This window comes from Dipodomys spectabilis, unplaced genomic scaffold (genome assembly GCF_019054845.1).
Source record: "Dipodomys spectabilis isolate Male_0828 unplaced genomic scaffold, ASM1905484v1 ptg000019l, whole genome shotgun sequence".
Taxonomy (NCBI): Eukaryota; Metazoa; Chordata; class Mammalia; order Rodentia; family Heteromyidae; genus Dipodomys; species Dipodomys spectabilis.
Genome location: NW_024870696.1, coordinates 10,608,793 through 10,626,505, shown reverse-complemented (window position 1 = coordinate 10,626,505; position 17,713 = coordinate 10,608,793). Strand labels below are relative to the sequence as shown.

The following is a 17,713-nucleotide window of genomic DNA, read 5'->3' as shown; positions in this document are numbered from 1 at the left end:
CAACATCAAATACAGTGACCTGTATCCCTATTTAAACCATTTGTTTCTTCCCTTCCCCTCCACAAATTATACCAACATCAAATACAGTGAAAACAGGGGTTATACCATGGGGGGGGTGGGGACATACAAAGCAACAAGGATTGTGTGGATCATAGGGGAGCTCTATGTGGAGTCTTTTGAGGAACCTCCATACTACTTTCCAAAGTGGTTGAACAAGTTTACACTCCCATCTACAATGCAGTAGGGTTCCCTTCTCTCCACATCCCCTCCAGCATCTGTTGTTATTAGAGTTCTTGATTATAGCTATTCTAACTGGGGTGAGGTGGTATCTCAATGTTGTTTTGATTTGTATTTCTTTTATGGCTAGGGAGGTTGAGCATTTCTTCATGGGTCTCTTGGCCATTCTTATTTCCTATTCAGAGAAGTTTCTCTTTAAGTCTTTAGCCCACTTATTTGTTGGGTAGTTGTTTCTTTGAGGATTTGTTGTTGGATTTAATTTTGAGTTCCAGGTTTATTTTAGATATGAGACCCTTGTCTGTTGTATGGCTAGTGAAGATCTTCTCCCAATCTGTGGGCTTTCTATTGATCTTGCTAGCTATGTCTTTTGGCATGCAGAAGCTCTGCAATTTCATGCAATCCCATTTGTCCAACCTTTCTTTGATTTGTTGTGTTTCTGGGTCTCTATTAAGAAAATTTCGGCCTGTGCCAAGGAGACCCAGGGTTTCTCCTATTCCTTCTTGTAATGTTTTCAGAGTGTCTGCTTTATTGCAAGGTCTTTGATCCATTTGGAGTTGATTCTGGTGCAGGGTGATATATAAGGTTCTGGATTTAGTTTTCTACAAGTGATTAACCAGTTTTGCCAGCACCATTTACTGAAGAGGCTGTCTTTCTTCCATTCTATTTTTTTTTTAGCTCCCTTATTGAAATTATATAGGTATAGGTCTGTCAGTTCATTTTTGGGTTTCCAATTCTATTCCATTGGTCCTGAGGTCTGTTCTACTGCCAGTACCAAGCTATTTTGATTACTGTAGCTTTGTAGCATCATCTTATATGTTTAAATGTACATACCTATTGAGCTATTGTGATCCTCTGCTAGAACTATCCTAGATATACACTAATTAATACATATGAGGGAAACCATGGAGCCTGTGTTTCTTCGGGTTTGGCTTTCTTGATCTAATTTTTCCACATTTTTCCATTTCCTTATGAATGGGGCAATGTCATTCTTTCTGATGGAAGCATGGAACTCATTGTGTGTATATGCCACATTTTCTTGATGCATTCATCTACTGTGGGGCATCTGGGCTTTATATTAGAGTGCTTCTTCACACGAGTGCTGTGCATTTTCGTATCTAGTTATATGTCTCTGTGGTTATTGAACTTAGGAATGCTAAACCATAACCCTTATCTGGCACACACCTGGAGCCAGAAGACAGTAGCCTCAAATTGAGATATGTTCTTGCCTCTGACTCCCCAGATTCTGAGTTTACAGGTATTTACCATTACATCCAGCTAAATCCTGTTTAAATACTGGCTTTTACCACCTTACAATTGTTATAACTACTGACTTGCTACATTTTAAATGCTTTAGAATTTTGTGCATTTTTCCCCCCATTGGCATTTTTTCAGTACTATGCTTTGAATTCAGAGCTTCTTACATTTTAAGCAATGACTCTGCCACCTGGGCTGTAAATCCACTTCTTTTTGCTCTAGCCCTTCTTCAGAGAATATATTGCTTTTCCTGTGTTGCCTTAGGCCAAGATTTTACTTTTTTTTGTTTCTTAACTGACTGAGATGACAACATAGGTTATTTATATTCATTTATTTTCTGTAAGTATTTGTAGTTCTTTAGGCTTAATTAACTTCCTTTATATATAAAAAAACTTTATGTGGAATATTTTTGTAGGTATAGAAATACACTTATTTTGCTATAGGGTATATGTCTTCCATGTATGAACATAATATTCTGACCACTCTCACATTAATAAGCCCAGGGACCACACTGCTATAAATGAGCCCTACGAAGGGAACAACAATATCTCTAGTGATACCAGGAAGCCAAGCTATACTCATAGTAATAAGCAACTGCAAATAACCCCAATTCAAGTAAAAAGTGAAAGTTTTCCTGATTTTGCCTCCTGTTCCCAATTTAGGAGCAATTAGAGAAAGTTGAATGTGTAGGCTTGGACAGCCTGCAGCTCTTTGACATGGCTAAGCCTCCAGTCAGGGTTCACTGAAGATTTCTCACTCGTCTTTCTGCTTTGATACTCTATCAAAATATCAGCCATAATGGCTGACTCTCTTATAGTAACCAGTCCTAGCATATGTAAGCTTTACTGATTGTTATTTAGATGGTCCATATTTATGTCTACAAAAATACCAATTAGAAGGAGCAACTTTCTGCCTCTGTGAGACTTACCTTTCATTTTCTATTTTGAAAAAATTTCCACTTAAAAATATACTTGGATATCCACTTAAGTTTGCCAACAGATTTTAAATCTACCTTTCACATTTATGCATTCTGAATTCTAGCATTGTGTAAATACTATCCATATCAGTAAAACCTTTTATGTCATTGTAATTATTCATTATTATATAGACAATTATATTAAAATTATATAATTAGTGGTTAATAACCATTAATGGTGTGATTAATAATTATATTAATGATCGTCAATTAAGTTTAATAGAAATGTGAATATGATAAAGGATTATAAGAATGGGGAGAAAACTTCTGATCATTTATAATAGTTTAAGCATCACCCTATTTTTCTCTGTGTGTCTATTTGAGTCATGGAAATTGTAATCTTTCATGAATCTGAAGTCATTTAGTATAAATGCATTGTAATTATGATATAGGATGCCTCTCAGGCAGTCTAGGAGTTTGCATCCAACACATTAAAGTGACAAGTTAGTGTGGCTGATGAATTAAGATCCTAGAATCCAGAAGGTTTCACTAGATACTGCAATACTATCAAAGTTTTCACCCATTGTAGAGAACCAACAACAATAAAATGCTAAACAATGGCTGTAATTACAATGTGTGACAACATTAACTGCACTGCCACCTACTGGATGGAATGATACAGACTTCTAAGTGTAATTTCTGGAATAAATAACAGCTGATGTAAAATTTTTGGTTGACTTTACTGTTTTTAATTTCTTAAAATATTTCGCTATTAATAATTTTAAAATGAATTTTATTGCTTTTGTAAATTTTATTTTTATGTTACATAAAATCATAAATATTGTACATGTTATGCAGTGCTATGTGATGTTCAATAATTATGTATATTGACTCTAGCTAAAACCAGATTACACATATTTGTCTCTGAAACATTTATCATTTCTTTACCATGGATGCTCTTAAATCTATTCTTCCAGCTTTTGAAACGCACAAGATATCACTGTTATTACAGTCACTGTATAATCACTGTACTGTGAGGTGACACCCCAAAATTTATTGTTCATATCCAGCTTCAGATTATTAGATATTAATAAATATTTTCCCAAGTCCCCCAGTCCCATTTTACCCTCCTTCAGTAGCCATAATTCTTTCATCTTCAATGAGATCAAATTTCTGATTGTAGATATCAGTGAGAATGCCGAGTTACTTCCCTTAACATATGTTCTCCAGTTCTGTTCATGTTGTCAGATAAAATGGAATTTCATCCTTATAGCTTAATATATTTCTTGTTCATTAAAGGACATTTAAAATTTTGTATTTCGTGGAGACCAGGAATAAGGCTGTAATGATCACTGAAGTACAGATTATCTTTTCCCACCTGATTTCACTTTCTTTAGTTATATACCTTAGTTGGAATTTCTGGACTATATGGTAGTTTGATTTCAAATTATTTTGAACAAATGATTTGGAAATAATAAAAAGACAAACAAATGATTATATTTGAATTGGTGTGTCTTTTACTTGAAAATGCTTACCTTCTAAATTTTCTTTAGTTGTACAAAGGTGTTGTCATTTAACAAAGCAGTTTATGAAATACAATGAATCGATCAATGTCATTACTTTCAACATTTTCACCAACCCCTCCTGACTTACCCTTTACCTTATATTTCTTAATTTTAACCGCCTATCTCTTCTTCATTTATCTATCCTCTCAATTTCCCCCAACCTCCCCCTACTTTTGAAAGTACCCACTTCCTGGTGTTTGTTTTGTTGGGGCTTTGATTCATTCTTTCCAAGGAATTGAACTATTTGATTTCTCCATTGAATCTACCATATTTCAGTTAATACATCTGTAACCACTTGTATACCACACTATGTGTTTACTTATATGTTTCTAGCTACCACATATAAGGGGGATCATCCAACTTTTGTCTCTTTGGGTCTGACTTACTTCACTAAATGTGATTCTTTCCCAAGTCTCTCCATCTCTCTTTTCTTAAAACCCCACTTCCTTCCATTTATTTTATTTTATTTTTAATTTTTTCTTCTTTAATAAGTTTTTTATTGTAAAAATACTGTACAGAGGGGATACAGTTACATGAGCAAGGTAATGAGTACAATTCCTATCAAGCTTTGTTGCCTCCTCCTTTGTTTTTCCCCTACCATTCCCCGCTCTCCTGCCACCACTTGTACATCTCATTGTTACAATGGCTCAACCTGTATCCCTATTTAAGTATTTTGTTTTTTCCCTTATCCTCCCCAAATTAGAGAAATGTATATACAAGATGCAGGGCAATGACATCAAATACAGTGAAAACAGGGATTATACTGTGGGGAAGGAACATACAAAGCAAAATATCACATGGTACATTATAAACATGTTAGAAACAACAACATGCAAGAAAAAACCACTTGTGTCCCTATCTTAGGGTTGATTTTGTTGTACTGATTCGGGACCCTCGAAAGACCACCAGAGACCACACCAATGAAAACAGCAAAAGAGTCGTTCATTTGCAAGGTCGAGCTTGGTTCTCCTGGCACTCGGTAACCAGTGACACTAAGAGGCCTGAGCACAAAATCGGCACAGCTTTTATAGCATTTAACATACAAGTTTAGGGGATTTCCACACAAGCAGTTACATGATTGGTTAACATTTTTTTTATTGTGAAAATACTGTACAGAGGGGTTACAATTACATGGGCAAGATAATGAGTACATTTCTTATCAAGCATTGTAGCCTCCTCCTTTGTTTCCCCTTCCCATTCCTTCCCATCTCCCTCAGCCCCCTCAACTCCCACCCCCTTAGACCCCACCTCCCCCAAAGTTGTAAAGTTCATTTTTCGACATAACCATTTGAACATCTCATTGTTGCAATGGGTCCACCCGTATCCCTAATTAAACGATTTGTTTTTTCTCTTCCTCTCCATAAATTATACCAACGTCAAATATAGTGAAAACAGGGGTTATACCGTGGGAGAGGAACATACAAAGCAACAAAGAAATCATGTTATAAATATGTTAGGAGCAATAGCAAGAAAGAAAAAAACATTTGAGTCTTTATCTTGGGGTTCATTTCGCTTAACATCAACTCATCTGACCATTTCTGCTTGTCTCAGACAAATACTAGTTATTGTAAATAAGGGGGACCTAAGATTGCATAGTCATTTTTTTATTGGCCCATGTACCGAGGTTTGAGTCTACCCTAACCGCACCGCCCTTTCTCTGAACTATTGGTCCACATTTGACAGTTCGATGGTTGCAAAACCAATTGCTCTGTTTCTTAAGGGTGGGCAGGGTTGATGGCAACCGAGAATAGCTTTTTTCTCTCTTGGTGTTACTCTGAGGGCAGTCAGCACAAGATGGTGGGGTTAATCTCCAAATGGAGTTACTTTAGCTCTTCAGTTTCACCAAACATCATCTCATCTGGGCATGTGTGTGTGTGTGTGTGTGTGTGTGTCTGTGTGTGTGCTAATCTAGAGCTTGAACTCATGGCAGGCACTGTCTCTGAACTTCTTTAACTCAAGGCTAGCGTTCTACCACTTGAGCCACAGCTCTACTTCTGGCCTTACCCCTGCCCTCGCACTTTGGTAGTTTAGCAGAGATAAAGAGTCTCATAGACTTTCCTATCTGAGCTGGCTCTGAACTGAGATCCTCAGATCTTAGCCTTCTGACTAGCTGGGATCACAGGCATAGTGCCATTTGTGCCAGGCCTATGTTGTTTTCTGAGAAACCTCCATAGTGCATTCCAGAGTGGTTGAACAAGCTTACATTGCACTCCATGATGTATTCAGATTCCTTCCCTTTTGTCACATTCTGCATCAGTTGTTGCTTGTTTTCTAGATAATGACTATTCAAAGTGAGATGAGGTGAAATCTCGTGTTGTTTTCTTTTGCATTTTCTTTATGGCCAGAGATATTGAGCATTTCTTCATGTGTATATTATCCATTTTTACTTTTTTTGAAAAGTCTCTCTTTAAATTAGTAGACATTTATTATTTGGGCCGTTGGTTCTTAATTTATTATATTTCTATATATTTGAGATATTAGACTCCTATCTGATATGTAGTTGACAAAAATCACTCATTGTATTGACTTTCTTTTTAGCTCATTGGCTATGCTGATTGGCATGCAGAAACTGTTAAGCTTGATACAATCTCATTTATCTTTCTTTGATTTGCAATACTTCTGAATTTTTACTCAAAAAATTTCTACCTGTGCCCAGAGGCCCTAATTTTTCCTCTATACCTCCTGCAATAGCTTCGTGGATTCTGGTCTTTCAATAAGGTTTCTTCTTTAGATATAATTTAGTTTTAATAATTTGTATTGGAAGTTTAATATTTATTTATTCTTTATGTATCCTGTTTATTCAAACATAATTTACTTTATCTTTATTTCTATCCAGACTTAATAGTTGTGCATTTTTATAGACTACATAATGGCAAATTCATACATGCAATGTGTAATATTTAAGTCAGGATAGCAATTACTGTAAACTTTTTGAATATTGATATTTTATTGCTGAATATTTATTGCTCTTCAATTGAAATAGATCAGGGATTATTATGGAAAAACTGTGTTTTCCTGAATTTTACTGTCATTCTGTCTTCCATTTTCCATTATCTTTTTCAAAGGAGTTCACTTCTGAATTTTCACAAATGATGACAAAAATGGTATTTGTCTTCTGTCCATGCTACTATAACAACAGCAGTAAATATTCTCTGTGGCTAAATCATCTACCAATTTGTGTCTCTGTGTTTGCATTTCTTTAAAAATAGTGGTTACTATAGATTATATTTAGTTTCCACATGTTGAAGAAAATTATAAGATAGTTATAAACTTTATGTATATCATCTACTCAACCATTTCTCTATCATTTATCAACCTACCTATCTTTCCATTTTCCTCTCCAGTGGTGTTATATTCACAAAACATATATTAACCATATATAATAACAAACCACATACTTCTTGATTCTTTATGCTACTTCCATATCCAACTCAATAAGAATGGAGACTTAAGAACATATTCAAAATTTCAGCAAAGAACTACTTGGTAATGTTAAAAATAAAATAAGCATTTCCAAAATGCATATTGAAATTATGTAAAAATTCTTTCTGTCTTACATACAGAGATACACAGAAATAGGAAAACTGCCTATGATAAAATAAATTTAATTTTATATCCAAACATTTATGAATATTTTTCTTGTGTTAATAATTGAGCTATTGGTTCTAGTTTAATTTGTAAAATTGTGTTCACAAAAATCATATATCTGTCAATGCACACAAAAATGATTAAGATAGCATAACACATAATAGGTGTGAATCACCAATATACTATATTTTCTTTCCCAATATTCCAGAGGTATAATGTTTCAACACCAAGCTTAGGTATACCAATAACCTTTTAGTGTATTTTATTCCAGTTTGATTAAGGATCAGCACAATAATTCCAGATAACCCTGAGGAAAGCACTCATCAGTTTAGAATAACCCTATGCGTGCACAAATGTTACCTGAAGGAGTGCCTTTAGTCTTGAAGAAACAGAAGAATATTCTGTTTAGACAAAAGTTTTCTTCTGATCAGTTTTTCCAACCCTGCCTTCATAGCTCTGTTTCTTAGGCTGTATATGACTGGGTTAAGGGAAGGGGGTAACACAATATAGCAAGCAGATAGAATGAGGTCAGTAGATGATGAAGACCCTAAGGTAGGTTTCAGGTAAGCAATAAAACCAGTTGAGAGAAATAGAGCTACAACTGTTAGGTGAGGGAGGCAAGTGGAATAGGCTTTAGCCTGGCCTTCTGCAGATGGAATCTTCCTGACCGTGGAGAAGATATAGATATAGGAGATTATGATACAGAAAAAGTAGCAAAAATCAAGTACCACATTAATGAGAATAAGAACAATTTCTACAATGATATGCTTTGAACAAGAAATAGCTAGCAACTGGGGAATATCACAGAAAAACTGGTGGATTTCATGCTGTCCACAGTAAGACAAAGAAAAGGTACTCATTGTGTGTATAGCCGATATCACGACACTGTTGAGCCAGGAAAAAGTGGCCATCTGCATACATGTGCTTCTGTTCATGATGACTTCATAGTGCAGAGGATGACAAATGGCAGCATAGCGATCAATGGACATGACTGTAAGGAGGCAAAGCCCCGTGTCTGCTGAAAATAGGACCAGAAAGACCTGAGCCACACAGCCAAGGAAAGAGATGGAGTTTTGGTGGGTGATGGAGTTAGCGATAGTTTTTGGCACCACAGCTGAAATGAGGGATAGATCAAAGATGGACAGGATCCTTAAGAAAAAGTACATGGGTGCGTGGAGACAGGGGTCCAAGGAAGTGACAGTGATGACTAGAACATTCCCCAAGACAGCTGCCACGTAAATCACTGTGAAAATCCCAGCATACAGGAGTTGAAACAGCCATGGGCCAGAGAAACCCAAGAGAAGAAACTCTGTGTCCACTGAACCATTGATGATTCTTGATGAAACATTCTGCATTAAAACAAGAAAGTTTGCATATGATACTCAAGGATGCCATCTGCTTCCATTCAAAGTTCAGAAGAACTAGTTAATTTGTGTTTCTATGCATGACCGCACTTAGCAGGTGTAAATAACAGCTGTGGGGGTAAATGTTCCTCAGTTGAACAAACAGCAGTGTTCTGGGCATATGCCTAGTCTCACCATGTTTTCTTTTTTTTTTTAATTTCATTTTGTTTTTGAGAAGTTCACCTGTCACCACAGTATTCAGTTCTATCCAGAAGCTCTTTCCAGGATTACAGAACAGAGCATCTGGTCCCTTGTGAAGAAGGATATTATTGTGAATGTATATAAAGGGCAGAAAAGACGGTATATGTGAAATATCCAATATTCCCATGCCATGATCTGTTATATGTCTTTGAAAATTTTGGTGTTTAGATATTGGTTTTTCATCGAAGCCTTTTTTTGTGTTCAAAATGCACTGCGTCCATGTATAGACATATTATAGTGGAACTTCTACTTATTATACATAGATGCTAACTAAATAAAACAACACAACCTTTATCATTCTCTTCCTGTTTTAATAATTTCTAAATGTTTAGTTTCTGATGGTGGCATGCGCCTTATCCTGGAACAAAGGAAGCCACAGGTAGGACAATCATGGCCTAGCTGGCCCCAAGGGGCTGTGTTAGAACCTACATGAAGAGCAATTAGAGCAAAAAGAGCTGTGGGTGTGGCTCACTGGTAGAACATGTTCCTATAAACATGAGTTCCTGAGATCAAACTCCAGCCATGCCAAGAAAGAAAAAAAAAATCTATGATCAGAAAAATTGAATCTCGATATCTTTTTCCTTTATTATAATCTGTTTCCAATGCTCTGATAACTGCTTATGTACAGTATAAGACTAGTTCAAAATTAAATTCTTATTAGTATATCCATGTATTAGAGATTTAAAATTTTACATGTAAAACTAGTGAAAATATGTTGGTGTGTTAAAATCTATTTGTGATTAGAACACTTACATATCTTCACTTGGGCCAATTTTTATGTCTGAAAATATAACCAGCAATTTTAACATATTACAATTAACACTTACTAAATTATCTTCCTTGCAGGGAACACAGGACATCAGCTTTTTGGTGAAATGGCTGGAGGAATGATGACCCATCAGTAACCCAGATATCTCAAGTTAACTCTGACTTCTTCACTTTGTGAAACTCTCTCACTAATAGCATTGCATTTCCTGCTGTTCTGAGTTTAGCAAACAGCTGCTTGTAAGAGCAAAAGGTGAGCTGGAAAGCCTCTTATCTCCATTGCCCATCTCCCTAAGGCTGTGTGTTGAAATTCCAAAGGGAAATTCTGCTACTGCTGTAGAGATATTATTAATCCATTCCTCTCAATGAACAGACACAAATTGGCACCATTTTCATATAGAAATATTGCATCATAAAGCATGTTCTCTTGCAATGAGTAGCTTCAAATATTGTAATACAACTGAGCGTCTTTATTTTTACTGAGAAGTCAATGAGGAGACATATTTCTCATCATTCATTGAGCCCTTATACAGAAGAGTTAATGTGTCAGAATTTTCCCAAGCCCTGTTTATCTTTTACTATTTTCTTACAAAGTCATACTTTTATTATATCTGATACATATATGTGTATCATATTTGATGTATATAAAGGCACATATAAAATAGGTAGAATTATATATGATATACATGTGATATATATGTATCATTTTTTTTTTTTGTCGGTCGTGGGGCTTGAACTCTGGGCCTGGGTGCTGTCCCTCAGCTCTTCAGCTCAAGGCGAGCGCTCTACCACTTGAGCTACAGCGCCACTTCCGGTTTTCTGGTGGTTTTATTGGAGATAGGAGTCTCACGGTCTTTCCTGCCCAGGCTGGCTTTGAACCACGATCCTCAGATCTCAGCCTCCTGAGTAGCTAGGATTATAGGCGTGAGCCACCAGCGCCCGGCTATATGTATCATTTATCAGGTCTATAAAAGTATATATAATATACATATATGATACTTATATAACATATATGCATTATATAGCATGCATATAAACTATATATATTTGATTATGCATGATTCTGATATATATCATATATCATTTACATAAATGTATATATAAATATGTCTAATTATATTTACATATCTATATACAAATATATTTATATTCTATATTTGTTATGTTATACAAAATATATTTAATATTATATTTAATATGTATTTTACACACTCATATATATATATATATATATATACATCCCATTCTTGGGCTTGAACTAAGAGCCTAGTCTATGTCCTTGAGCCTCAGCTACAATTCTCTACCATTTGAGCCACAGCTGTACTTCTAGCTTTTTGGGGGGAAATATTGGAGTTAAAAATCCTGTGGATTTCTTACCTGGGATAATCTTGAACCATGATCCTCAGACCTCAGCCTCCTGAAAAAGTAGGATTATACGCATAAACCACCGGCACCCCATCTCAAATAGATATATTTTTAAAATTAATTTTACATACATAATTATTTTTAAAAATTGTGTATAATTTTTGATAATTTTAGACTGGGGAATACTTAGTATCATAAGGGTCAAAAGCAAAAACTAGTATCATATATAACATTGTATTTATGGAATAGTAATTGACCCAACTAAGCTATAATTTGCTTATTCTTTTAGTTTGATAATTCATTTTATAATATAGTTTGAATTTTGTGTTGGAAAACAGCATGCTTCTGAGATTGGCTACTGTCAGACACACATCAATTTCAGCGTCCAAAATAATCCTGAAACCATATTATAAAGAATATTATGGAATAAAAGGACAAAAGTTTAAAGAGATCAATATTTGAACATTTTCCTATCATGTAGGAGGAACTCCAAGTTCCAATCTCTAGCATCAATATAAATTATGACAGCAGATATCTCAAAAAATCTACATCTATCTTTGAATACATCTGAAATTATATTACCCAACAAAATGCATGGATTATGTGTTATTATATATTCTCATTATACAATCATAAAAATATCTAACATAAATAATGACAATTCTGGGAGATAATGCTTGCTATACTTTTCTTATTTTGAATATACCAAATCTGCTGTGAAGTCCTTTCTGTAGGTGGTAACCCTAGCTCCCTTTTAATCTGGCTATAAAATCAAAGTATGAGGAGAAATATAGAAGATCTCTGGAAAGAGGCTATAGTGTGGAAATGGGTCTTTTTTTTTGTCAGTCCTGGAGCTTGAAATCTGTGCTCTTCAGCTCAAGGTGAACGCTCTACCTTTTGAGCCACAGCACCACTTCCAGTTTTCTAGTGGTTTATTGGAGATAGGAGTCTCTCAGACTTTCCTGCCTGGGCTGGCTTTGAATCGTGATCCTCAGATCTCAGCCTCCTGAATAGCTAAGATTACAGGCATAAGCCACCAGCCTCAGGCTGAAAATGAGTCTTTGAAAACAGATGTTTTAGCTTTTTCAAACTTTCTATCAGCTCAATATACCATTTCTCATTGTGAGACTGACATTAATCCGAATCTTAATATCCATTCTATTAAGATGAATGAAGTAATATGTATTCCCACAGGTTACTTAGAGCCACACAAATAGTGTAAACTCACATTGGACACTGAATACATATAGCAAAATCTCAATCACCTCAATCATTTGTTTCAATAAGGAAAAAAAACAAAAATATTCATCAAAGCATGGTTATAATTGTTAAATACTGGAGGCTATTTCAAAATCAAAGCAAATGGAATTGAATCTATGAGCTGATGTATCAAAGTGGAAAACTGTATGTTTGTGTGTATACATATATGTATATAGATAGATAGAGAGAGAGAATATGAGATAGATCCCTATATGCTTTCAGAAAATAATGCCAAGTGAAGAAAGCCAAGTAATGCAAGCACAAACATAATATAATGACTTTCTTATATATATATTATTGTAAAAATACTGTACAAAGGGTTATATTTATATGAGTAAGGTAATGAGTACATTTCTTATCAAGCATTATTACCTCCAATTTTGTTTTTCCCCTACCATCTCTGCCTCTTCCCTCCCACCTCTCCAACTCTTGACTCCCTTCCGCCCCTCACAAGTTGTAAAGTTAATTTTCAACATAGTGCCTTGTACATCTCATTGTTATAATGGGTCATCCTGTATCCTTGTTTCAACATTTTGTTATTTCCCTTCCCTTCCCCAAATTAGAAAAAAATATATACAAGATTCAGGGCACTGGAATCAAATACAGTGAAAACAGGGATTATACCATGGGGGAAGAACATACAAAAAAAACAAAAAACAAAAAATCACATGGTAAATTATAAATACATTAAAAACAATAGCAATAAAGAAAAAAAATACTCGTGTCCCTATCTTGAGGTTCATTTCGCTTAGTATCATTTTATATGGTCAAATGTATATAGCTTTTGACCTTTTCTGCTTGTCCTAGACATATAGTAGTTATTGCAAATAAGAGAAACAAAGAGGTTAACACTTCCTGCCTGGAAATTTCCCATGCTAAACCAAAATAGACAGAACTCTTCTAGTGTAGTAAGGGCAAAAGAATGGGCCTGACTGTGCGGTAAAGGAGAGGCCTTCCTTCCAAAAAAGTTCTGCATTTCTTACCATGGCCTTGCTCAATTGCACCTTTGAGCATCCTTTCCTAGCCTCCTGCTCCAGGAAAATGTGTACCAGAATGATGGATGATTAGAACCAACAGTGTCTGAATGGGAATTCAGTCAAAGGGATCAGTTCATGAAGAGTATGATCAGACTTAATGAAGCCTCTGATTGGTTCAGCAGGCTATATGCCCTCCAGATTGTCCAACAATCTTGAATATTATGTCATTTTTACTAGAGATTGACTCCAGTGCAATTCCCGACAGGCAAGTAACTCTCCTTTGTGACCACCCCCATGTAATGGGATCTCTGCTCATCAATTTCTCTGAGATGTTCCTTCATACAAATCTGTCTGGGCTATTTTCAGAAACTTTTCTGTCACCTACACTGTTACACATCCTGCTTAAACTTTTCTTTTCTTTTTGCTTGAAGTTTGCAACCCATGTCTTGTCATTCTGGATGTTAACATTTATTTCAAAGTTTTAAAGACATAGAACTACAACTTGTACTGACCCTGAATGTAGTCTTAGCTTTTTATATCAGCTTCTTTATCTTTTTAATCGTTTTAAAATTTTTTTATTATGAAAATACCATACAGAGGAGTTACAATCACATGGGCAAAATAATGAGTACATTTCTTATCAAGCATTGTTGCCTCCTCCTTTGTTTCCCCTTCAGATCCCTTCCCATATCCCCCCCTCCCACCCATATCCTCCCTTTCCCCCTGCTTAAACTTTTCTACCATAACAATGAAAGGCTGTGGACACAAAGCTCCCGATATAATTATTTTAGTGCTGTGATTCAGATAAGAGATGTGTCAGTTTCCAACCTGCGTAGCTTCTTGTGTGTGACCTGTATTCTCAGATCTGACTATTTCATCTTATTATTCAGGGGATGATAAAGGCAATAAAGAGCCACTAGTCTTTTGAAGGATAATTGGGCTATGCCTGTGTTTCTGCCCTAGACATCTCTCCTTAAATTGTGGTGAACTCACTTGGCAACAAATTTTGACTATACATTTCTCAAAAAATCCAAGTAAGGTGTTGAAGTGATTACACAGATCAAGACATAAGATACGTATGAACTGTGTTCTTAAAAAGCAAAAAAGTACATAACCTAAAATTAAGAAAAGTAAGGGAAGGATGGGTTGGTAAGAGTGTTGAAAAGCCTAACATTGATCAAGATGCACTGTATTCATAAACTGCTTTGACAAAGGCAAATAAATAAGAATAGTTAATAAAATTACTCACTGCCTGAAGAAAAAAAATCCTTCTATAGATATTCAGGTTTATACTCCAGATTAATCAGGCTTTTTCTGCTTTCTACTCTCCATCTTTCAGATGGTTTAGATCTGTCAGATATCATATGAACATCTTTTGCAAGGAGATACAACTTTGCTTTGGTTCAAGGGGCCAAGTTAGAATTTTTTAAAACATAGGTAAAGGTCAATACTAGTTTAAGCTTTCACTTTGAAAAATGAAGACAAAAAAAGTGGTTGGAAAAAGGAATCAAGTCCACTTATACGGCAGGATGGGCCTGCCCCTCTTTGATATTCTTTTTTTTTTAATTGTGAAAATACCATACAGAGGGGTTACAATTACATGGGCAAGATAATGAGTACATTTCTTACCAAGCATTGTTGCCTTCTCTTTGTGTCCCCTTCCCATTCCTTCCCCTCACCACCCCCTAACCCCCCCCCCCAAATCAGAAATTTACTGGGTGCTACCCTTTGGAAGGCACAATTCTTCTTAAAGCATTTTGCCAGTTGGTTTTTCATTAAAAAAAAAAACTGTCTCACTCAAAGAGCAGAAACAGAGCATAGGCTCTGCTAAACTGATGAGGAAAATATGTCTAGCAGTAGGAAACTCTTCCCATTGTACGTCTTCCATTATACTGACACAAACTCATCTCATACTCTTTTGTGAGATGCAATGAAGTGCTGGTAGTTTGCAAACCTTAAGCAGTCCTTGCTATACCAAACCTAGTACCAAATGCCCAGCTTGCAGAATTGTGATAGAAAATCCAGTCATTTATAAGTTCTTCTCAGTCTGTACCTGTAGTTTTTTATTTCAGCAATTGAAAATGACCACAACCATCCATGCTTATTGTTTCTGCACCTTGCCTTTCAAATAACGTTATTTGTTTTCCCACATTATAGAATAATATGAATCATAAACTGTGACTTGGTAAATGTTGATGAACTCTCTCTCCACTTTGTTCTGTGACATGGTTAAGAAAGTGCTCTTTGCAACACAGTCCTTTGAGACCTGACCTCAGTTTGCCTGGCTACAACACTGGTCAAGTTGAAAACCTTCAGTTAACATCTAATCCTTCCACACAGTAAAACTGTACATTTGTATTTAGACTCAAATAGATGAATAAATTGTCAACACAAGTATAAAACACATCTCTATCTATATTGGAGTAATTATGTAAAATAGCTGGTGGCCCCAAATATTCATCTGTTAGCAGTGAAAAGTTAAAGAAGGCCCAGTAAAATTACACTAAAATAATACTAAATTAAATAACTCTAACTAATTCCACAATCTTAAAATAACAGATGAAAAATACATTAGTGTTTATGTTATTTAATAATAAAATGAGTACGTACATTGGAGAACATACATGAATGACATTTTTACCATAGTACAGAAATATTTAAGAGTATGAATCTTATGTTATTTTCCCAACATTGCTCACATTACTAAATTCAGTGTCTATCTAAATACTCATACCACAAATTCTAATTTGGTCATTTTATTGCTATAGTCAGAACCGATTTATTATCTCAAAGAAAACAGCATTCTTTTCCAATTCTGTAATTTCCAACTACAGTACAGGTCACAATAAGCTCATGTAGCTGGCAGATTTGCATTTTTTGGTAGTCTCTAGTGAGGAAAATGTTTCTTCAACTCTTCTAGACCTACAAGTTTCCATCAATATGCACATGAAGACAACTTTCCATCAATGCTAGCAGTGTCAGAACACCAACCATAGAAATAGCTCTCCTGCTGAGCAATATCTTAAAACCTTAGCGTTTAAGGTTTGATGTGTTTGTACTGTGAACATTTGGTATTCTACCCATTTGAAACTCCTTACTGTAATTAGAACTTTTCAATGTAATAATGTATTCATTGATTGCAACAGTCTGGGAATAGATTGGACTTTTTAGATCAATCAGTCTGGCATGGAGTCACAGAAGATTGAATTACGTATATCAGTCTAAGTAACCAATACCCAACTCCAACTGTTCCTGTGACAACGATGATGAGGAGCCACTATTCCGGAATTTTAAGATTAAAAAAATAAATATGAATGTGTGACCCCGAATTATTTTCCTTACATCACAAAGACTCTTTATGATTATTACTAAAATCCCCACAAACAAGTAGGGGATGCTCACTAGGATTTTTTGATTCTAGTTCTATCGTACTCCCCAGAATGCTTACAATGATGTAGCCTCCACTGTAGTTTACATAGAGAGGCTTTGATTTCCTTGTTCCTCCAATTGTATATTATAGGATTCAAGGATGGGCACATTGCTCTGAATACAGAAGCCAAAAAGTCCAAAGGTGTGGAAAATCAGGCTTCAAATAGGCAAAAACACCTGTTACTAAAATTGTGGTGATGACTGTGGGATGGACACACAGGTGAAGGCTTCTAACCGCCCTTGTAATGATGGCATTCTCAGCACTGTATTGGAGATGTAAGCATATGAATTCCCCTTCACACTAAGAAGAGAAGTCCACATATTATGGCAATGGCCACAGAAACTTCAATGGTGACATGGATCTTAGAGCAAGAAATCTTCAGTAGAGAGGGGACATCACAGAAAAACTGTGGGAGTTTTCCGGAGCCACAGAAAGACAAAGAGAAAGTTCCAGCAGTATGCAAGATGCCAATAAGACCTCCAAACAACCAAGAAGCAGCTATCTGCATGCAGATTGACTTGTTCATAATGACCTCATAATGCAATGGGTGACAGAGGGCCACATAGCAATCACAGGACATGGCTGTGAGGAGAGAAAGCTCACACCCAGAAAAGTGAACCACCAAGAAGAGTTGACACACACATCCTGGGAAAGAGATGTTGCTCCTGTGTGTCCAACAGTTCACAATGGGGTTTGGAACCATGACCAAAATGAGGCCTGCATCAAGGGAGGACAAGTTTTTCAGGAAGAAG

General features: G+C 35.7%; 1 protein-coding gene across 1 annotated transcript; it reads right to left on the bottom strand.

The window, feature by feature from the left end:
- Window positions 1–7,934: 7,934 nt before the first annotated feature.
- LOC122103905 (olfactory receptor 14A16-like) lies at window positions 7,935–8,915 on the bottom strand. Its single transcript, XM_042674592.1, has one exon. The coding sequence runs from the start codon at window positions 8,913–8,915 to the stop codon at window positions 7,935–7,937; it is 981 nt and encodes a 326-aa protein (XP_042530526.1).
- Window positions 8,916–17,713: the final 8,798 nt, after the last annotated feature.